Genomic DNA, 23,620 nt, shown 5'->3' with positions numbered 1-23,620 from the left:
CAATTGTCCACCTTTCTTTCTTTCCTTCCTTCCTTCCTTCCTTCCTTTCTTCCTTTCTTTCTTTCCTTCTTTCTTGTTTTTCATTTGTTTTTGAGATGGAGTCTTGCTCTGTCATCAGGCTGGAGTGCAGTGGCATGATCTCGGCTCACTGCAACCTCTACCTCCCGGGTTCAAGCTATTCTCTTGCCTCAGCCTCCAGAATAGCTGGGACTACAGGTGCGTGCCAACATGCCCAGCTAATTTTTGTATTTTTAGTAGAGACGGGGTTTTACTATGTTGGCCAGGATGGTCTCGATCTCTTGACCTAGCGATCTGCCCGCCTTGGCCTCTCAAAGTGCTGGGATTACAGGTGTGAGCCACTGCTCCTGGCCTCCCCCTTTCTATACCTAAAGTAAAGTACTTTTCCTAATTTTAAAAGGCGAAAGATAATTCCCTATTTTAAATCTTCCTGTGACTGTAGAAAAGTGTTTCTTCTTTCTTCCACAATACAGTGAAAATGAGTAACTTGTAGGATAAATGAAGATATAGATAAACCACTATAATGTGATATTTCTCAAAATACTATGGATTACTTGGTTATAGGAGATTCATCTTAACTGGACATATATATATATATAAAACTATGTATTGAATAACTGAATAGAAGAATAATAAGGTAATGAATGAATGACAAAAGGCATTTATCGAAATTCTCAGGAGAGAGTTATGGGGTACTTAACCTTCTTGAGCTGATATTTATGATATTTTGAAGAATGAATTCAAATAATTATGCACAACCACATTAATGTCACATATCTCTGTTTTCTAGGACAAAAGGGTATTTGTGATAGTATTATTTTAGTTAGTCATGAATGTCCTAGCTTTTGGGAAGAGATAATTTAGTGGATTGAATAGTGGCCTTCAAAAAAGATATGTCCAGTTCCAAACCCCAGAAACCTGTCAAGATCACATTTGGAAAATGGTCTATGTAGATGTAATTAAGTAAGGATCTTGGGATGGGATTATTCTAGATCACCTAGGTAGGCCTTAAATCCAATGACAAGTGTCCTTATTAGAAATAGAAGAGAAGATACAAGAAGAAGACGAGAAAGCCATGTGAAGATGGAGGCAGAAACTGGATTTATGTCATCACAAACCACGAAATATTGGAGATACTAGAAGCTGAAATGGACAAAGAAAGATACTTCACTGGAGGCTTCTCAGGGCATGTGGCACCACTGAGACCTTGATTTTGGACTTCTGACTTCCAAGTGTGAGAGTGTAAAGGAATACATTTCTATGTCTTTAAGGCATGAAGCTTGTGGTAATTTGTTATGGCAGCCCTAGGAAACTAGTATAAACAAGTTTATGAAAAAGAAAAGAAAAAGTCATAATTTTTTTGAAATATGTTTTTAACTTAATTGAAGAGACAAGAAAATCTCACATTTACTGGATAGACAGAATATTTACTACACAGCTTAATAACTCTAAACAACTCTTGTGAAGTTAAAAAAAATGAGAGACAGAGAGAGAGAGAGAAGGAAGGAAGGCAGATGATAATTGCTGCTGATTCTAACAAAAGCCTTCTGGAAAAGGTGTGGCTTGTAAGGGACCTTGAAAGAAGGATGGTCTAAGAAAACTGGAAGGACTTGCCTCTCACAAAGTAGGCACAAGCATGGCCAGTATGGACAGAAGTGCCACGAAAATACAAACTCTGGAAAATCGCCCTAGAAAGGGAGTAGGAGGTGAACATAAAAGGCAAAAGCAGATCTATCACTGGAGCTAGAGACCCATGCTCATTGTAGCATCCTTGCAAATACTGAAGGAAATCATTTGCCCCCCAGCAAGGTTGATAAGTCAACGTCAACAAGGTCCCAATATGTTTTCTAAATGGAATGCTTCCTAGTTCACCTACCTCAACTCCAACTGTAAATGTTCAAAGTCCATCCTCTTTAAACCCTCCAACCTAGTTAAGCTCTCTCTGTGATGTGCTGCACTAAAACTGTCTGCTTTTCTTCATATCTCTCAGTCTTGTGTATAATTCAACACTGTTTGATTATTCTCTGCTACTGTACTATAAGTTCTGAGAGAACAGAGTCTTTATCTCTGCTTTTTCTTATATTGAAGGCACATAGAAGAGTACTTATACATCACTACACATATTCAATAATCAAAATGAGGGCAGAGAGTAGATAAAGCTATCAAGAAAATGAATGAATTAATAAAAATAATATATTATTTAAGATTATGGGTTAGATTACATTAATTAGTTTGAATGTTTTGAGGTATTCATTGATCATTTACTGGATCACGGTGGTCCTAGATCACTATGGAGGAGATATAGAGGGCTCAAGAATCAACGAGTTACAATTTAAACCACATAATTTTGAAAAGAATATTTTAGGGCAGTACAAACTCAAAAGTTGTTTTATGATAAATTTTATACTGGACAAAAAAATTAACAGCTGGAGAAATTTATCTGAAAGTGACAGGAAGGGTGGGAAGGGCACTGGCAAAAGCAAGACCAAGGAACATATTAATAGGCTGTAATAATTAATATATCAAGGAACAATTTTATGATTATATGACTTTAGATATATGAATGTGATATGTTTTCTCTATTCTGTCAGTGTCTTTTTACTTTATTTGATAGTTTCCTTTAAAACACAAATATTTTTAATTTTGATGAAGCACAATATATTTTTTATTTTCTTATTATTTTATTTTAGTGTCAAATCTCAAATAACATGTAAGATGTCAAATCCTACAGCATAAAGATTTTTTTTTTTGCAAAAAGTCACCGTTTACTTCCTGTTTATCAAATCAGTTATATTCCTTACAGAAAATTTGGAGACTAGGGAAATGTATTTGTATACAAACATACACCCAAAAGTATGTAATTATTTGTAACAAATATTTGTGACTTTTTAGTGGTTCTTCCAGGGCTTAGCATATACATTTTACTTGGCAGAATAAGCTTCAGATGTATATCATCTTAATTCAAGTGAGATATAAAAATGCTACTCCTGTATAGTTCTATTGCCTTCCCCTCCTATTTTGTGATATCACTGATGTACATCTTATACATATACATTATAAACCCTAAAATTGTATTGCTATAATTATTACTTTATATAATATTGTGTTTTTAAAAGAATCTTAGAGGAGTGAAAGTATATATTCATAGCTTTTGTTATAGTAATCTTTTTATTCATCATTTCTGTTCTTTTCATTTGTTCCTGTCGATTTGAATTACAACCTAAATTCATTTTCTTAGCCCAGTACACTTTCATACCCACTCACCTCCTTTTTGCTATGATTGGCAAACATATTACATTTTGATATGTTACAAGCTCAGCAATACTATTATATACGATAATATAAATAGATACATAGAGTTTTATGCAATTACGGTTAAAATAAGAAACGAGGAGTAATGTGGATTTATACAGTCTTTTATAAGGGCATAATTACCTTTACCGTTTTCCTTTCTCTTTATTTTTTTCGTTTGGATTAGAATTATTGTCTAGGATCCTTTGTTTTCAACTGAAGAATTTCTTATCATTTATTGTGAGTGTAGCAGGGATTCTACTAGGAACAAATTTTCTAAGATTTTGCTTATCTGGTGATGACTCTATTTTACCTTCATTTATGAAAGATACTTGTGATGGATATAGGATTCCTGGCTGACAGTTATGTTTCACTGAACACTTTGAATAAGTTATCCTACTGTTTTCTCACTTCCTTTATTTCAGATGAGAAGTTAGCTGCTATTTTTATTGGGGTTCTCTGGTGATTAGTTTTTGTTTGTTTGTTTGTTCACCTCCCGCTGGTCTCAAAATGTTCTTGTTTTTGGCTTTTAGCATTTTAGATATGATATGTCTGTGAGTCTCTTTGTGTTTATCCTACTTAGAGTTTGTTGGGCAAGTTTTAGGATATACAGGCTGGTGTTTCTCAATAAATTTTGGAAGTTTACAGGAATTATTTGTTCATTTTTTTCTCCATTCTCTGTCTCCTTTTCTTCTCTCATTACTATTATGCATATATGACACTTAATGGTGTCCCATATTTCACTGAGGCTCTGCTCATTTTTCTTTATTTTTTTTTTAACTGCTGTTCTTTGATTCTCTACTGATCTTCACTTTCAGTAATTCTTTCTTCTGCCAATTTAAATCTACTTTTGAGTCTCTCTAGTGAATTTAAAATTTTGGTTATGGTAATTTCCTACTGCACAATTTCCATTTGCTTCCTTTTTAATAATTTCTGTCTTTTTATTGATATTCTCTACTTGATGTTATGTTGTTATGGTATCTTCATTTACATATTTAATTATGCCTTTTTAAATATATGTTAATGGCTACTTTGAACTCTGTTAAATCTGACATATGGTCACTCTCACATATGATTTCTTTTGCCTGATTTTTCTCTGACCTATGTTTGTTTATTGTTTGCTTATTTTCATGTCATGTAACTTTTTTTGGAAACTAGATATTTTCAATAATACAATGCAGCAATTCTAGTTACCAATCCTCCTCTGGAGTTTGGAATTATTACTCACTTGTTTGTGACTTGCTGGATTGTTTTAGTGAAACCTTTTTTCCCCATTGGTGTAAAATCTGTGATCTTACTTCTCCAGAGGTACAGTATTGGATATTTACATAAACACCTGGAAATACAGTGGTTTTGGCAGGGCTCTCTTTGATTGTCTCTGTCCCTGACCACATCCAGCTATTAAGGTTGTTTAATTGCCAGCCAACTGCTCAACTGTATTCAAAAGCGTCCTAGGTCATAATTTGTTCCACGGTATGATCTGTTCAAATTTGGGCTCTGTTAAAGAAATGATTCCCTAGATAAATGTTTGAGATTTGTTATTTTTCCTAGAAGGCTCATTTCAGCTGACTCTATCTGCATTCTCTCTGGCAACTAGCCTATCTCTCCAGTGAATCTACCAAATCTACCAACACTCTCTCATTTGTCTTTCATAGCAACCTTTAGTGTTTTGAGTTTACACTTAGGCTTGAAGGTCACATTCCTTTGTATATGAAGGAACTTTCTGCTTCAAGGCCTGCTTTTCTCTTTCACTCTCAAGCAAAATCTTTGAGCCATGGCTTTGAAACTCCTTTCTTTAGGAGTGAAGTGCTTTGTGGAGAGAGGGAGGCAGTGACCTCAATCTTTTTGTCTCACCTGCTGTATCCCTTAGGACTTTTTCCATAGACTAATTATTTTTAAAAAAACTTTCACCAGTTTTTCTGGAGACTGGGTTTGTAGAGTTCCTCAGGCTATCATGTAATGAGTCTTAAAAAACAACAAGGAAAACAAACAAACAAAATCGAACGGTGTGTTAAGATGGCTTTCTGAAAGAGATGTGACTTATGCTAAATTTTGAGGGATAACTAGAGAAATTCTAACCACCTGGAAATAGCTTTTCAGTGCAGAGTAAACAGTTTAGGTTTTATTTTGCTTAATTTTTCTAAAGAAATAGATAAAATATTAAGAGGAAACATCTAGAAATATCTACAACTAAATAAAAACAAATTAATTTAGTACACTTGCGTAATTGTTAAATAAATGTAAAAAATAGTTGAATTTGTACACCATGATATTCTTTACAGCTATAAAAAGTGGGTTCCAAATTTAGTTCCTAGTTTCTCACCGAACTATAAACTAAAAAACCACAAACTAAAGAAGAAAATAATAATTATTTACAAAGAGTTCTTTGACCATTATACTAAAACATTAGTCGCTTGCAGAGGTGCCGGGACACAAGAAATATGATAATTGAAAAAACATTATATATCATTCATGATTTTCCAACAGTATTAAGTAATAGCTGCCTAATCCCACATTGTTCCTAAAAAGATATTAGTTGGTATTTTGCACTGGGCCCCAGGGATAGATAAATAACACTTTGTCCCATATATGACATATGAGAAAACCTACTTTAATGTTGAAAATTGCCTCCAATAAGAAGCTGATGGAGTTTGTTCATTCTTTATGCCTGAGTTTTGCCACCTGTTGGTCATCTAGGTTGAAGAGATAATTGCAATTTATTGCAACCATGAGGCCAAATTAAAAAGAAAAGAGAAAAATAAGAATGGACTTTGACAATTTTTTAACCAAAAGAGTGGGAAGAAAATGTGTATATGCATGTTTGCCTGCAGTGTGTAGATATGAGTGTGTGTGTGTGTGCGCGTGTGTGCATGTGTGCATGTAACATTAAAGATAAGGAAAACAAAGAATAATATCATACATAGTTGACTTGGCCTAATCAATCATTGTCAGTGTATCTGAATCCGTAAAATTAACAATTTTTTCACTTCAGAAGGAGCAAAATAATGTTTAAGGAATATGGTAGCTTTTTCTTATACTTTCAGTTTCCTAAGACTGTGCCCCTATTATTCACTGTCTAATCTGTACATGCAGTTTATTAAGCCTGTGCTAATCACTATTTATTAATTGAATATTTAGCGAGATTAAAGTAAAAATATCTAGTAGAAGTTTCTTTAATTATTTGCGTACACAGGAATTGGTCTAGGATGTCGAATGGAAAGAATGAGTGTTATAGAGTTAAAAGGAATAACGGGCAATTCTTGGAATTAAAACAGAGAATTACAAAAAGAAGTTAATCAATTAACGGGACTCCAATTGGGTGAAATAGGACCATGAGCAAAATTCTGGAAGTTAAACTGCACAGTTTCATAGGGAGAGTTGCAGATTACGAGTGCAATTCTGAAACTCTTCATGATGGTACAACCCCTTAGACATTCGGTATTTGATATTTGGGCCAAAACTTCAAATATTTATCAAATTTCAGGTAAGTATTTGTAAGAAATTTATAAACATTCTTGAGGAGATAGTAGTAATTAGTAACCTTCATACACACATACACACACACAGAGGCACAAATACACACGTATATGTATTTTTTTGGACTTCATCAGTATTATACTATGAAAATGGCTTATGTCTGGAAGAGCAAAATCACATTTTGAAGTTGATGCTTAACTTAGTAATCTTGGTAAAATTATATAATATTTTAAGTGTCAGGTTTACATCTTACATATGGGGATCCCATTAGCTACTTCATAGATTTTTTGTGCAGATTGAATGAAATATGATTATGTGAAATATTTTGCATCATGAATAGTAAACATTCAATATTCATGATGCTGTTCATGTGGAAAATTGCAAAAGGCAAAGGCTATAATACCTTTGAATGTGTGTCCAATACTGTATAAGACACTTTTAATTTTTCTCACATGACATTTATAATAATTCTATAACAAAAGTGTTAAATTTCTGAGTTTCAGTTTTTTTAGGAAAAAAAATTGAGTTTAAATTAATTGCTCAGAGTCACACAAGTAGTAGAAGGAAAACCTGGGTCTCCAAAGGTGCATGTTTAGCACAAAATGCTATGCTCCTTTTTGCTCTCCAAGAACTGCTATTTAGCTAATGGTCAGGCTGGAAAATGGAAGTAAATATTTAAAAATATAACCACACCTTACTCAAATTATAAACTTCATAGAGTTTTGTTGAATAGATAAAGGATAAAATATGAGTGCCTTGTGTTAGAGTCATAAGTTAAACTTCTATTTAGATTCTTCCTTCTATCAAAACTAGGAAAGAGCATGTTTCCTCCCTGAATGAAGAATAAACAAGTTCATTAGATATATATTTAAAAAGGGTATATGAGGTGAGATATTTCAGGCCATCACCTTGATTTTTGGGAAGTGAAGTCAAGTTCCATTAATCCCTCAGGATAGTATTCAGCCACTTGTAGTTAACCAAATTAGAATATTGGAGAGTAGTCATGGCACTCAACTAAATTCAAATCTTGTAGCAGAGCCAGCAGGGTAAACCAACTGTAAATCTGTAGCATAAATATAGCTATTTGGTGTATACTTTAGGAGTACTTTTATCTTTAACCAAAAAAAAAAAATGAGTATTTTAGAGCTCCAAATGTTATCAATTGTCAAAAAGAGGAGTTTGATATATCAAATGAAAATCTGTTTGTTCATATTCAAAGCCAAACATTTTTTCCCCTCTTGGCTTGCTTATAAATATTCAGTGCCACAGAAATGCAAATAAATAATTGGCTATCTCCAATGCATTTTGTATAATTTATAACAGATCAAAAGATTATTACATGGTACAGTCAAAGTCAAACTATATTCCATTTATTGCAAGTGAAAACCGTAACATGTCCCAAGTCAGGAATGTATTAATGGACTAGATCTCCTTCTGTGTGTATGTGTGCATACATAACTTAAAAAAATAAGGATTCAGGGATTGAGGATTATGTATTGAGTTCTCTGCTATTGGAATTGACCTGGAAAGATTAGAAGATTATTATTCGTTTGCCTTGATAAAAGTCCTCATGAAAATGACAATATTAAAATCACTTGGGATCATCTTATTCAAAAATATTCCAGGGTCAATTTTAATGAAAAATGCGATTCATAAAATATATGATATTTCATCTTTAATCTTACCTCTTTTATCATTGTTAAGGACCACTTCTCAACAAGTGATTTAGTTCTGGCCTTTTGCTAGGTTTTAAGTGTTCATCTCTATTATACAGCCAGTCAAGCAAGTAAGAGCTTAAAATGGGTTGTGTTCTACTCAAGAAAAAAAGAGATACATTTTTGTTGTATACAACATTTTTCTTTTAAAGAATGGATCCCTTATCTATAAAATAAAGCTTGCTTTATCAAAGAAACCTCTTTTAATTTATTCAGAAATGGTCTTTATCAAGCTAAACTCAGCAAATGGTGTTTGAAATAACAATTTATGCTTTTTTTTAAAGCAGTCAAGCACTTGCTATTTTTCTTATTTGGTCAGACTCTATAATCACCATGTTGAAAACATCCTAATTAAGGGAAGTTGGAAACAGACACACATGCTTTCAAGAGAAAGTTGAGTTGCACGTTAAAATGAAATACCCTCAATGCTGATGTTATTTTTTCCTTCCCATAGGGAACCACAGTCAGATATCACGAGTACCTGTTGCTATTAAAGTGCTGGATGTCAATGACAACGCCCCTGAATTCGCATCCGAATATGAGGCATTTTTATGTGAAAATGGAAAACCCGGCCAAGTAAATATCTCCATGTTGTTAATGCTGAATATGTTTGTATACAACTGTCTCATATTTGACTAACCTGCATTATATTGTGCATTTGCATCATTTATGATCTGCAAAGTCTCAGGCAAGAAACACATCCAAATGGGAACAGAGAGGGAATTTTTTTTCTCCATCAGATGTTATTTCTCTTCCTACTTATGACCAAATTGGCTCCTAAAGTGGAACAACCTGCTGTGCCACAAACCCAGAGCCAAATCACTGTCTTAAAATATCTTGGGATATGGATGATAGCAGGAGATGTCTTAGAGTGACGGGGGCTGAATTTTTACTTTCAAATGACAAGAAGCAAGGTAAAACCTCATGGAGAGGAGACATTTGTTTCACAGCAAACATATGAATAACGAATAATAGTGAAACCCAAGAAGACCAGTGGTTTATAGAAAGTTGTAGGAAGTGAATATTGAAATCTGTAAATATGTATACATGTTTAGATAAACATAAGATGAACAACACGTTTTAGATGTGTTTATTAGTAGAACATGTTTTGTGCCTCATATAGCATAGATGGGTCAATGAAAACAGAAAAAAAACAAAGAAAGTGAGAGAGAGGGAGAAGAAAAGGGAGAGGGAGAGGGAATGGGAATGGGAGTGGGAGGAAGGGAGGGAGGGAGAGAGAAAAAGAGGGAGGAAGAAAGGGAGGAAAATAGTTAAACAAGCAAGATGAACAGAAACAAATATCTGCTATACTCTGAATGTCAAAATGGAAATAGCCTATGTAAAGTTCTGCAAAACCATAAATGTAATAGATTTATTTTAACAAGGTACCAAAGTACTGTATGTTTAAGAAATTTATCATTTTTCAACTTCCTAATTTATTTCTGGATGGTGACATTTTAATTTAAATAAACAGCAGCTGACAGTATGACACTGGAGTTGTTAATCCAACTATTCTTGTGCCTCATGTGGGTGTTAGGAATTAAACTTACTATTTGCTAAGCAGCTTACCTGACAAGAGTCAGATTTTTTTCCCCCTAAAGAAAGGACTAGCACTGTAGCTGTATGCTTTATTATAAATGATCAATTTGTTACCCTCCTATAAAACAGTGGACATTTCTCCATAGACTACTCTCATGTATCTGGAGGATTAGCATTGTTTCCATCTACCAGAATAAGACACACCACACCACACACCACACACACACACACACACACACACACACACACACACACACACACGTTAAAGCTAAAATTCTAATAATAAAACTGATTAACTTTTAAACATCTAGCCATGTTCTCATCAAAGCATTCAGCTTTAGTAGAGATATAGGTTTATTTTTATAATATTCTAACATTAGCTTAAATGTTTCCTAATTTTATCATGTGGAATTACCCCCTATCAATCACACGTTTTGAGCATCTTCATTTGTGATCCTTTGAGAAGGGAGTGTGTATATGTTTATATATACACATATCAATACATATCATTTACCTAAATTGGTAGATTGAGTTGTCAGAGAGAGTTTGATCAAAATATGGCAGGTTGTTTCAAAGATATGGTTGTTGTGTGGACCAGATCATTGCTGAGATAATGTAGCCAAATCACAGACTGGTAAGCTAGACTTTTTCAATCACATAGAGTCTGTAAAATACTTCAGAATTTAAATAAAACTCCATTGCTCATGCAAAACTCATCAGATAAGTTCAAGGAGTCAATGACATTGATATTTCAAAAACTCAACATTGGCTTCACTTGCGTTATTGACAAGCATGTTTCTTGGATCTCTGGGAATTTGTAGGTTTGCCCTGTGGATTTTGACTGTTTTCAAAGTTCTAATGATTTCTCAGTCGTTCTTCTTAACTTCAGAAAAAAAATGCATTGTTTTCTCATCTTTCCTATGCAAAACCAAAATAAAAAATTGATTCTTTGTTTTATGATTTTTGCAAATCACAGTGAATGACTCTTTCTCTGAAGAAATGGTTATGTTGTGTGTATGTGTGCTATACCGTTTTATCCTCTAATGATCTGTTTAGGCATATTTATTAGAGTTCATTAGTTATATGAAAGGATCATATCTTTGATGACTTAACAACATTTTTGGACATATGGCTGACTGATGTACATGCTGTTGTTGAAACAACTTTCTTGAACTCTTTGAATCCTTTATGTTAGTCAGAATTCAGGTTTTATTCCTTACATCACTTCTAGGTCATTTTAATGCTCAATGATCTAATTTTTATATTTAACATTTACCAAAATTTGTATTTGTTATTCACACAAGTGTTTACTTATAGAAGTTCAACAAAGATATACTTTCAATCATCTCTCATAATACCACACAAATGACTGACTCACTATGGAACTAAAATATTCCTTAGCAGGTGATCACATGCTCATGAAAAATAAATGTCAAAAAACCGAATGAGCCATTAAATTCATAGCTTTCTCAATATTTTTAAACAATTTATGTCTGCTTTACAACAGCCTCAGAAAAACTGCAGGTGACATTCAAATGTCTTGTTTGGCTGGAAGGTGTGGATTTAAGGCTAAACTCAGGGGATCAGCTTCCTGGGAGATGGTGTAGCTGGAAATTATTAGCAATAATCAAGGAAGGATAAGCCATTAAAAAAAATCGAGGCTGTATAAACTCTCTGGACCAAAAGGGCCTATGTAAAGATGTTTTCAAAACGGCTCACAAAATGAAAACGAGTATCAACATGAGCATAGATAATTCTATTGTGCTTTATATTTTTTCCACTGAATTGAACTCATCTAAACACAGTCAGAATGAAAAACAAGAAGAAAAAGAGGGAGGTTGCTTTCTCTTGTCTAGGCAGTTATCTCCACTTCATGATATACCTGAGCTAAAATAGGTCTAGATTCAATTTGAAAGTAGAATTGGAAATCATATCTGCTCTTTCCACCTTCTCATGATTCTGAAGTTAAAGGTGACATTCCCTTGAATTTGTATTCTCAAAAGTGTAACCATAACCTAAATAGGGAGAAATGGTTCACAGTCCATTACACAAAATCCACCTGAATCACATTTGATTAGAATCCTTTTAAATAATCTCTCTGTTACATAATTAAATATTATATATGTCATCATTGCTAATTATCTATATATTTTTAAAAATCTGATAGTTTCAGGTAACTTGTTTTAAGTCAAAAGACTTAAGATGGTATACATCTTTAGACTCTAATTCAGTGGTGATATACTCTAATTCAGACATGATATAGTCATTTGCAGATTATTTGGCTCCCAGTTTAACAGGAAGGTTAAACAGGATATTCTCCACTTACTCCTCTCTAACGTCTATGGCAAAAATGGGAATGTGTGTTGAGGATTCCAAAATCAGAAAGCCAAATATATGTCTTAACAGTTTGTGTGTCTGATAGGGTGGTGGGTTTCTGTCAGTCAGTAAATACTCACTGAGCACCAACTATGTTCCAGGACTGGGCTAGATACTGAAAATGTAGTAGTATACCACACCCCAGAAATCAGCCTTTTTTACCTTCATGGAATTTTCTCTCTGGCAAACATTTAATTAAAATTATAAATGATAGAATTGCAGAAAATGTTTCAAATCTTCTGGACAGGTGGGATGCTGAAGGGAGAAGGGGAAATGGAGCTATCTCAATGAAAAGACCTCTTAATATAGGACAAGTTTCACCAGAGACAGAAAACATCTATCAAGTACTGAAAAGGAGACAGCTGGGGATAAACCAGATTCTTTCTGAAGAGAATGGTAATCTGGCTGGACGAGTGGAGGAACAGGTAACAAATGTGGAAAACCAGTATCTTCCTTCAATATACTTGACAACCCCACACTCAGAACCAAACACGAAGGAAAAATACAGAACTTCAGTGACCAATATTGGCCAGAGGACCTTCCATAACTGTGTTCTAACTCTTACCTCCTTAGTAGGATCTTTCTTGGATTTTATTTCAGATATTAACCTCTTGGTTACCATATACAGAATTAGGGTGACTTTCTCTGGATGATCTATCAGTGCAGGGACTGAATTGAATATTTTCTTCTGAGGCATGAAGCAAGGTGTTTTGTTCAGTCTCAGAAAATATTCATTGTTTGAGAGGTGACAGGCAGTTTCAGTTATTCTTCAGGCAAGAATTTCTGTAACTACAAATAAATCTAGTGGAGTATAATTTGAGCTTCATCACTATCATACAAGTTGCTGTTTGGTGTCAAGTAATTATATCTGAGTTAAAAAAGAGAAACAAAAATATTTTGGTTTCTCTTCTTTCATCTCATCTTTCTGCCTCTGACCAACATTGTAGAAATATAAAGTTTGTTTATTATGGGGGTATCAAAGTTCAAATAAAAAGGTAGTCACTTATACTTCTGGATGATATGTATCTAGCCAATGCTTGACACATAATATATATTCACAAAATCTTAGAATCATGGCTCTAAATAATTTCATTCAGCAATGACAGATACTTCAAAAAGTAATTTCCTAGATATTATCATGGAAACACTTGTTCCACTCACAAACACACAGTATGCATGCTAACCTCTTCAGATGAAAAATTCCTCATTTATTTATTGGACAATATTTATTACCCATCTACAAGATGCTAATTGTTGTAATACAATCTGAAGAAACAATGTGAAAGGGTCAAAAATTATTTTTTCCTATGAATTTAGTGAAGAAGAGATTTTATGAAAAGAATAGAATGAATAAAATAATTTAAAATTTTGAAAACTGGTTTGAAATAAATATTCAAGCAACTAGACAGAGGAACAAAGAACAAAGAAAACTCAGGGATCTACTTTATATAGTATTGTCAAATAAATTTTTGATTTTAAATGAGTGTTGTTCATGGTGAAACTGGAAAAAATGAGAAAGAGCTGGGCATGAAGGCAGTCTTCTAGCCAACAGAATAGGCATGTGCAAATATCCTGAATGGACAATGACCTCAGTTTGTTAGAAGAGTGGAAGATACCTGTGACTAGCATGTAATAAGCAAAAATGAGATTGAACATAAAGAGTTTTATGCTTGAATAAAATACACACATGCACACACATGATTAAGCAGGAAGCACATTTAGGAAGCTGTAACTGCAAAAGATAATGGTAGCCAGGTCTAAGGTGGTGGCTATGGAGATGGAAGTAATTGAGAAATCTGATTGCTTACATAAGTGAAAAATGTACACACACATCTAACGTTCCTGCTCTAGGAGCTTGGTATTAGCAACCACATGTTATAGATATAAAAGCTGAGGCTGAAAAAGACTATGAGTCTTACTTAAGATTTACCATGAAAAGTGGCAAAAATGAATTTTAAAGTCTGCTCTTAAAAGTGCTAAAGTCCCTGAAATTTCTAGGATGTCGCAATGCTCTCCAAGGAAGCAGAACTTTGAAATCCTATGTCTGTGTGACACACCTCTTATAAAATAACCATGAGAATATGAGTCTGATCAAGAGTGAACTTTTTTTTTCAAAAGAAAACAATACATTCCTGTGACCAACGACATTCTTACTCAAAAGCATTTCATGAAATCTTAAATGAAAAGAAATAAAGCTTAATAAGAGAAGTAAAGGTAATTATCCCTTGATAAACACTAGCAATGAATGGGTTTGATACTTTATTTTTTTTGTCTAGTTTCTGTGAGTCTTTTTCTAATAACTGTGAAACAATAAAATGAAATTATGGCACTTTATAACACTCATGAAATAATAAATATAAGAGATTTAATTTTAGCTTTCCTGCCAGCAGGCATCTTTCATAATCTATCTGCATACACAAGAGGGAGACAGGATTGATTTTAAAACAGATGAAATTGATAGCCTCCACAAAATGCATAAAATACTACTTTCACTTTATTTTGGGTGGAGTAAGGAGATGGTAAATTAATGGAATGCATAAAACAACATTTCAAGAAACCACATGTAGCAAAACACATTTCAAGAGAGTCATTAACAAAAGTATGACTTTTGGAGCACAAGTTTGACAGAAAAGCAAAGCAAAGTGAATATATATATATTGGAGGGTTTAGAGCTTGAACAATCTAAATGTGAGATCAGATCTTTCCTATCTACTAGTTTTGTGATGCTGAGCCATAATCTCTGTTAGTTTAAACCCTAAAATCTTCAGAATAACTAGACAGATATAGATATATAGATATACAAATACATACTAAATAAATACTTGCGTTTTTCAGTGGTGTTTATTTGAACCAGTCTTGTGGTCCACAAAGCAAAAAATACTTTATTTCTATTATATTTGTTGGGTTTTATTGTTATGGTTATATGTTTATGAGGTGGCTTAAAGCAACACACTATACATGATTCCTAAATGGGTCAATATAATAGACAAATCTATTGCTCTAATATTGGAATAACTATTCCTGTGATAATTTACAAGTACTTTATTTGTCAAGGGTGAAAGAAAGATCCATACTTCACTCTTCCCCATGGGAATCTGTGGGTTAAATTTTTAAAAAAAAATGTAGCTGGAATCATCATATAGAAACACATTCTACCTAAACCTTTCGAAGTTTTACTTGCAGTTCTATATGTATTGACTGGGACTCTTGCATGGTTACAAATTTCACGTTTTATTCTGGCCCCTAATTTAATTGAGATTGATTATCTACAGAGAAAATGGTGTAAAAGATTGTTTAAAGTCTTGGGCTATTACGGACTGATATATTTTTATTGTATTTTCAACCTACAGAATACTGGATAAGAATTTAGGATGGGAGCCAGGTAGGAAACCTGAATACACTTGTTTCCATTTGTTCATAAAAGCCATGATGATGAGCAGGTTTTTTAAAGAAAGTCAAATTGACTGTAGGTAGTAAGAGGTTTTAAGCCTAGGCTTTGTGTTTGTGATGTAAATTGGATACAATCTGGTACCAGAGGATCTGAGATAATACTGGGAAGACAGAGAAGCTAATGGTAACATGGCTGTAACCATTAAGCTATGTAGACACACACCTTCACACAGAGGCTGAGAAAGTCTTCCAATCTTTTAAAGACTCAGATGGAGTTTTAGAGGATAGCATTATTCAAAGTGAGTTTTTCATAGAAACTTGTGCGGTAGCATGCCAATATATGATGTGGTTTGGTGTGTGTGTGTGTGTGTGTGTGTGTGTGTGTGTGTGTGTTACCTAATAAGATTAGGAGACATTAAATTAGACAAAATTAAACATGATCTTCTGCTTGTTTTGTTTTACTACAAGTTTCTCTTGCATTTAGAAATACATATGAATCACCAAGGAAATTATATGGTATCTTGAGTTTGCCAAGGATAGTTGACTATAAAATCTTTCAAATTTCCTTCAGAGAAAATTATAAAATTTGCGGGAGATGGGACCCAGTTGGCAAAATCTTGCCCTGGGAGGATAAACAATGGAACATATTTTCAATATAGGAATTACTGTTTATAATCTTAAGGAGGTATCAGGAGATATTCCCACAAAGCAATAGAGTCATGGTAAAGAAGAGATAAGATTGAAAAGGAAGTTGATTCTTCTAAGCTATGGGGAAAACTGTGAATTTTATCCTACTAATGAAAATGAACTATAGATTTTTAAATCGGGGTAAGAGATGGAGTGGTTTTTATTTAATATTGATAATTTCAGTAGCATACAAAGTACACATCAGATATACAGAGTCCACCAAAAGAATGCAAGAGGCAGAAGAAACTGGAAAATCCAAACTTTGTATAGACACATTCTTCTGGAATCCTACCGTTGTATTGGTTTACTTCAATTTAGTTTCAAGAAAGGTAAAGTGAATGAAAAACCCAACGCTGAAAAAAATGTTGGAAGTTCTACAATGCATTTATGAAGGCAGAGTCCCAAATTCTACCCAGAGGACTGAGGACTTCATTTAGTGTGTCAATAAGATTAGAACCTCATCTACTTCCTCCTGCTGTATTTCCTGTATGTCAGAACTGCAATCTACATGCTCTGAATAGCCACCTAATAAATTTTAAGGCAAGGATGTTTCAGGCCAAAAAAAAAAAAAAAATTGGTGAGCTCATTAAACATGTTGAATGGGTAGGGAATAAAAATCTTGGTAGCAACTGGAATGCCATGCAAATTATCAAAAATATCCAGACAATATATTTTGATTAGATATGAACTGTGAATATATTTGTACGACATTATACAGTTTTGAAATAATTGGGTTATTGTGTAGATTTTGATAAAATTTCTTAATTACCTATATTCCCCTCTTTCAATTAATCATAATTGTTATAACTTGATTTGTCTTGCATGCCTATCTATTTTTAAGCACCCTTCTTTAAGGCTTTTAATGTATTTTGTTTTGTTTTATTCAGTTATGGACATCATTGATAATTTGATAAAAGCTATGACCTTTCCCCTCATAAATGCGCATATGTAAATAATTTCATACTATTTCATTTTCAAGTTGAGGAATGACAGCCATATAAAGCTCATTCATGGATCATTCCTTTCTTTCCCAAGTTGAAAACTACTCCAAGAGATAGATGTTAATATTTCAGGAAAGTTAATATGATCATCAGAAATAAAGTGGCGATAATAATAGAATTAATAGAAAGCCAAACATTATGCTGTTCCTTCTTCATCGACCGTAACTTCCCTTCCTTTCCTTCACCCCCTTTCTATCACCTTACAATTCATATCATTATAGAAGGATTTAGAGAAAAGAGAAACTAAGTTTTACCTGAGAAAGTGACAGTGTGGTTCAATTGAAGATACCATGCTGTTCATTATTGCTGGATCTTCCTAGAGATAGACATATATTCTAGAAGCCTTGGAAAATATTCCAAAAGTTACAACAGAATAGGGTTTTCTCACCCTGTCCATACATAGAAAGAACTATTTCTTTTAAATGTTCACTTGGTGTGCATTTTACTGGTTAGAATCAATCAAGAACCTTCAGATTGCTAAAGCAAAGCAAGCAAGGATGGATGGGTCATGCTTACACACACTCCAAAATATTGAAGGTCTAAGCCCCAATTTAACAGAAATACATATATAGAAATTATAAATATCTACAAGGTTTTGAGGACGCCTGGCATATTGAGGGCAATGGGTGCAGAGAACTTGTAACTAGGCTTATCTGGGATCAGACATTTTATACACACTCACACATACGTATACACCCACATGTACATACACACATGTATGTGTGTATATATACATATGTAATATATACTTCATATAATTTGAATGTATATAATACATTAGATGTATCACAGTGCTGATAAGTTTCTTAATATTTACCTCTCAAGGTATTGTGAGGATAAATGATGATGCAAAAATGTACCTGCCGTCGCTTATTTATTATTCATCCATTACTTCATTTAGCCAATAGTTATTAAATAGTTGCCATGTGCCACATGTTATTCTAATAGCAGTGAGGGGGAATATCTCATATATGATTACTCCTGACACGTGAGGTCATATTGATAAATAATATCTACAGGAACTCACGGAAGAGGTTCTAATAGATCCTGTGATACAGCTATGCTTGTTAACAGATCAGATCATCAAAAATGTATTTCTTTGCTGACTGCTTGACCTTTCAAAAGTTAATAATGGGAGCGATATTCTGCTACTATAAAATATTTTTGAGTTAATGTAAAATAGTCCAAAATAAAGTTTAATATACTCTGTTAAAAACAATCTAATTTAGATTTAGAATTTTTGATAAACAATGAAAGATTTTTAAGGATCAGAATTATACTGTAGCACACAATTGTTTTCTAGTTTCATGTCTTAGAATGTTTATTTAATTTCAAATCTGTAGTCTCAAGAAATGGAACAGAGTCTGCTCCTCTCAAAATCCAAGCATGGTTCTGGAATTCTTTTCCTTATCCCAACATCCCAGATATGCTTTGTTTTCTCTAATAAAGACATATATTTTGCTTTCAGCTTTCCTTAAAATTGAAAATATTTCAACAATAAATTATGAAACATTAGATTTTTCAGTTGCATACTAACTTTATTAGCAGAAGGGAAAATATTTAAGCTTAACTTTAGATGCATATTTCTAAGAATTTATGACTGCTCCAGAAATTTTTATATTATTGCCATGAAATGAAATTACTTGAAAAAACCAGCTGAGGTCATCGTAGCTCACAGTGGACCCTACGTGGTCTCCAGTTGCCGTCTACTCGGTATGTCAATACAACCTGCCTCTGTGGAGGTACACTTCTTTGAACAAATCTGTTCTTTTTCTTTTACTGTTTAAAGCTAAGTGCATTCAAAAGTTATTTCATCAATGAAAACTTTAGCCTCATTAGTATGGATATCTTAATGCATTTTAATGGTATGAAGTCCTTCAAGTGACCTACTTGGCATCTACTTTTAGATAAAATGCCAAAGCAGGGGATATCTGTTTTGAAGTGTCAAATGTGGTTTAACCAAAAATCTTAATCATAACCAGTTTATGGGATATTTGGAAGAAAATGTAATAATTCACCAGTTCAGCCACCTTCTCCCCAACATATAATGCACTGAGCTTGACATGAGCTTGACAATATAAAGCCTCTTAATGAATTATGAGGAGAGAACTATGAACATGAATCTTTTCCATTGGCTCAAAACAGTGGTTCTCATACTTGTGTGTACACCAGAATTACCCAGAAGGCTGTTTGAAATACAGATTGCTGAGTTATAATCTGAGACTTTTTAGTCAGTAGTTCCAGTGGCTCAATAAATTGCTTATCTAATGTGTTCCTGGCTAAAATAAATGGTGGAAAAATGTATTAAATTTTGGTGTGATGTTTAGACCAGACTTCTGAGATGTGATGTGGCAGGTAGTTATGCTTCTTTGCTACAGGTAAGCTATATTATTGTATCTTTTGTTTTGGTCATGGTGGCTTAGCTAATCAAATGACTCTCCTGTAGATGCAACAGCAGGTATGAGCCATTTTCACGCAGATTACTTGAAAATAGTATGAATGGTATTAATTATGGGAGCTTTATCCACTAAGTGTACTGTAGGAAAGCATTTAATTATGACTGATCTCTACTCGAGAAAACCAAGACATCTTCTCTTCATTTGCCCTTATTCTCCATATGCACTCACACACTTCAGGAATTACATCTTCAATGGTTGCACCTGGGGCTAGAAGTCCTGTAGAGAGAAGTCTGGGTAAATGGAGAAGGAGCTGCTACATTTGCTCACAAGCAATGTTTTTCCCTCTCTTCTTTATAATTGCCTGAAAGAAGGCTCTTGTCAAAGATAGTCATTCCCTTGACTTTTTAACATGAAAATCCAGCACAGCTGTTCTGAGGTGAAGTGGTCAACTCATACTTTTCTGTTAAATATTTTTACTTGCAGGCTGTCCAAAAGAGTTATCCATGTTTCAAATCTAGACCCCTTGTACTTTAACTCATGTTGATTTTTATAAAACAAGTACCCTAGGGCCTCTCTCTACACTTAAATGTCAAGGCAAATGTGTTTAGGTACAGTAAATATAATTGCATTCTCCTTTAGTCTGATCATGTTGGGTCATTGAGTAACAGAGTTGTTACATTTATAAAAGATTTTTCAAAGTGCCAGGTCATCAATAAATAGCAATGGCCCTAATAAATACGATAATAATAATGATATGATGACTAAAATTTTATTGAACATTGACTAGAAACCAGAAACTGTCAAAAGATTTATATGAATTAAAATCCATGATCAAAACACACCTATGAGAAAAGATGGTTTTTGCATTTATATTTCTGGCATACAAGAAATTGAAGTTTCAGAGACTTAAGTAACTCCTTCAATGTCACACAATGAGCCACAAACAGAGCTGTGACTTCTATCTTATCTGGGAAGCTTAACTCCAGAGTCCTTTCTCTTGATGACTATCTCACTGTCTTAACCATGAGTTATATTTTAAATTATTTTATGTTATTTTGTCACTCAAGCTAAGAATAATTATAATTATTTATAAGACATTATAACTAGACAAAAAAGTCCTTAACAAAAATCAAACACTTACAAAGTAAGATTATGTTCCATTTTAAAAAGGGAGACCTAGAAATTAAAAAAAAGTATTTTATTTTTGCCTCAAGTAAATTGAATGAATTGCCTATCATATAACATGTGCTTGATACAATGCAAAGCCCCATAGCTGCTAAAAGTTCTGAAATTGTGCTTCTTACACTTGAGTGGTAAGTTAGAAAGCAAAGATGACCCCTTCTCAAAATGAATTTTTTTCTCTTTAATAACATTTCAAAGTTCAATGGGATGTAATTGTTCACACAGACACAATAGCATTGACATCATTATTATATCCTCGAAATATCATAAACCTGAGAACATTTCACTGTTAACTACTTTTTATGGTAAATCTATTATCACAATAGGAGTATACATTCAAACTTTTCCTACATTAGCTCTTGTCCCACTTGTCACATTGAACTAGCAATATCACAGAATCATAAATACAAATTATTAAGATAATTATCTGACATCCCAAGAAACAACTTTAGCATTAAGTTAATGTAGCTTTACAAATGAAACAAGCACATTTAATAAGCACCGATTCCAAGTACCTCTATCTATCCAAACATTTCTCTGCACTGTGGTAATTCTAATCCCTATAATTTATTCATCTCAGGATACACTCCAAAGCATTGTTTGCATGTGTTACCCACTAGCTTTAAAAAACAGTATTCATTATTGGGAGGGAACAGAAGCAACTCATCAGAGAGGTTTGTTGCAGTGATGTTTGTGCTGAGGAACACTATTTGGCAAACATTTATAGCCTGATGAGTAAAAGAGTTGTGAGGATTCAAGATTTAAGCCATTTACCTCAAAGGTCCTCCCAAGAACCACACTACAATCACTGTAACAATTCCAAATCTCATTCTAGATGCCCGTAAATACTCAAATTGGAAAGAAACCTGTAATTGCCCAGTGGATATTTCAAATACACTTAACTTTGCTATTTCAAGCCACAGACACCAAATGGACACAAAGGTAATGCTCTTAATTTTCATCAACTTATCAAAGCTGAGGTTTTAAAGTAATGGATTTTTCTCCTTATTCTTGGCACAAACCATCCATGACAATTTAGAAAGCTGAAAAAGAGTCTCTGAGCCAAAGTATCAGACCACAAAAAGAATGTCACTAAGCTTTTACCGATGGCAGGAGCCTCTGAAATCATCAGAAATGCTGACGTCAAGTTTTATGTTTCAGGTCATTCAAACTGTTAGCGCCATGGACAAAGATGATCCCAAAAACGGACATTATTTCTTATACAGTCTCCTTCCAGAAATGGTCAACAATCCGAATTTCACCATCAAGAAAAATGAAGGTAAATATATTAGCTTTGTGAAACAGAGTACAATATAAATTGGAAAATAGGATGCAATTTCATAACATAACTGAAAATTATCATTAAGATAATTTTTGTTTAACTATGAGCACTTGAAATTCAGCTTATCAGTATAATGGCATGGTAATTACCTTACTTCCTATTTTCAATATTTAAGCAATAGATAAGAACTTTGTTAATGTAAAAAGTTAATTTTTTTCCCAGGAAATACCTCAATCACCTTACTTTAAAAAATGAAGTGTAAAATTTAACCCCTGTGAAAGCTTCCAGGTATTTTGAGATTCTGAGAGGGGAGATTGGCCTACACTTTGTAGTTGTTAAGTTTTAATTGAATGTTTACCACGTCTTTAGGGAAAGCTATTCTAATTTTGCCTGGTTTGTGAGTACACATTAAAGGTATTTGTTTTAAGCCTGTACCAACTTTAACAATAACAATTAGTTCAGAAAATCCTCTTTGAAGGACATTGCTTATCAGCATTATTTTGGAGCTAATATGAACTGATTTATTGTTAAGTCTTTCACTCACTGAGCACATTTAATCCATTTCATTAGATTTTCTGAGGACCACCCTTGGATTACTGTTTTCTTTAACTATACTATTTATTATATGTGAAAGCCATAGATGATTGTTTAAAGTCTATCTCATTTGAAAATTTTTATTTTCTAAGTAGCTATATATTTAAAAAAATTTAAAACTTGATTTTTGTTCAAATGTATTTAAGTCTTAGTTGTAGCTGTTTTAGAATGATTAGCAAAATATAAGCAATGTCTCAGGCTTTTATCTGGCTTTACTGCAGGTATCTGTTTAGGTCTCTCAGTGGTCTGTATACAAGCTATACTCAGAAGAGTAAAATTTGATTCATGATATCTGTTCGTATTGTTTGCAATGTTCTATTTAAAGGGATAGTGAATCTTGATAAAATTTCCTTTATGAAGTAAAATAACACTTTATGGCTAAATATATTATGGCCTTGCCTTTGAACAAAATGCTACATAGTTCTGTGGGGACGCTTTGATAAATGTGGATGAATCACAAAAAGGAAATGACAGTTGTTATATAGATATTACTAATTTAGCTGACTTCCACTATTATAAACACTGAGGAGACAAAACCCTTTCTGTCTCCTCAATAATGGAGTATTCATTTGTTAGCCACCCTTGATTGGAAACTGTAATCCAAGTACATTGTCATTGTTTATTTATTAGCATCACCAATATTTTTTAATGGAAATCATATGAATATTT

The 23,620-nt window shown here is 33.4% G+C and overlaps 1 protein-coding gene across 5 annotated transcripts in view; it reads left to right on the top strand.

Moving 5' to 3' along the window:
• CDH8 (cadherin 8) overlaps positions 1-23,620 on the top strand; it is a 386,533-nt gene that overhangs the window by 295,222 nt on the left and 67,691 nt on the right. For all 5 annotated transcript variants that reach the window (XM_009430926.5, XM_009430927.5, XM_009430925.5 and 2 more), the window contains 2 exons: positions 8,956-9,077; positions 22,237-22,354. In XM_009430926.5, the coding sequence (XP_009429201.2) occupies positions 8,956-9,077; positions 22,237-22,354 (240 nt within the window). The remainder of the gene's footprint in view (positions 1-8,955; positions 9,078-22,236; positions 22,355-23,620) is intronic.

The sequence above is a fragment of the Pan troglodytes genome, chromosome 18, assembly GCF_028858775.2.
Source record: "Pan troglodytes isolate AG18354 chromosome 18, NHGRI_mPanTro3-v2.0_pri, whole genome shotgun sequence".
Taxonomy (NCBI): domain Eukaryota; kingdom Metazoa; phylum Chordata; class Mammalia; order Primates; family Hominidae; genus Pan; species Pan troglodytes.
This window is presented reverse-complemented; position numbering and strand designations above follow the sequence as displayed.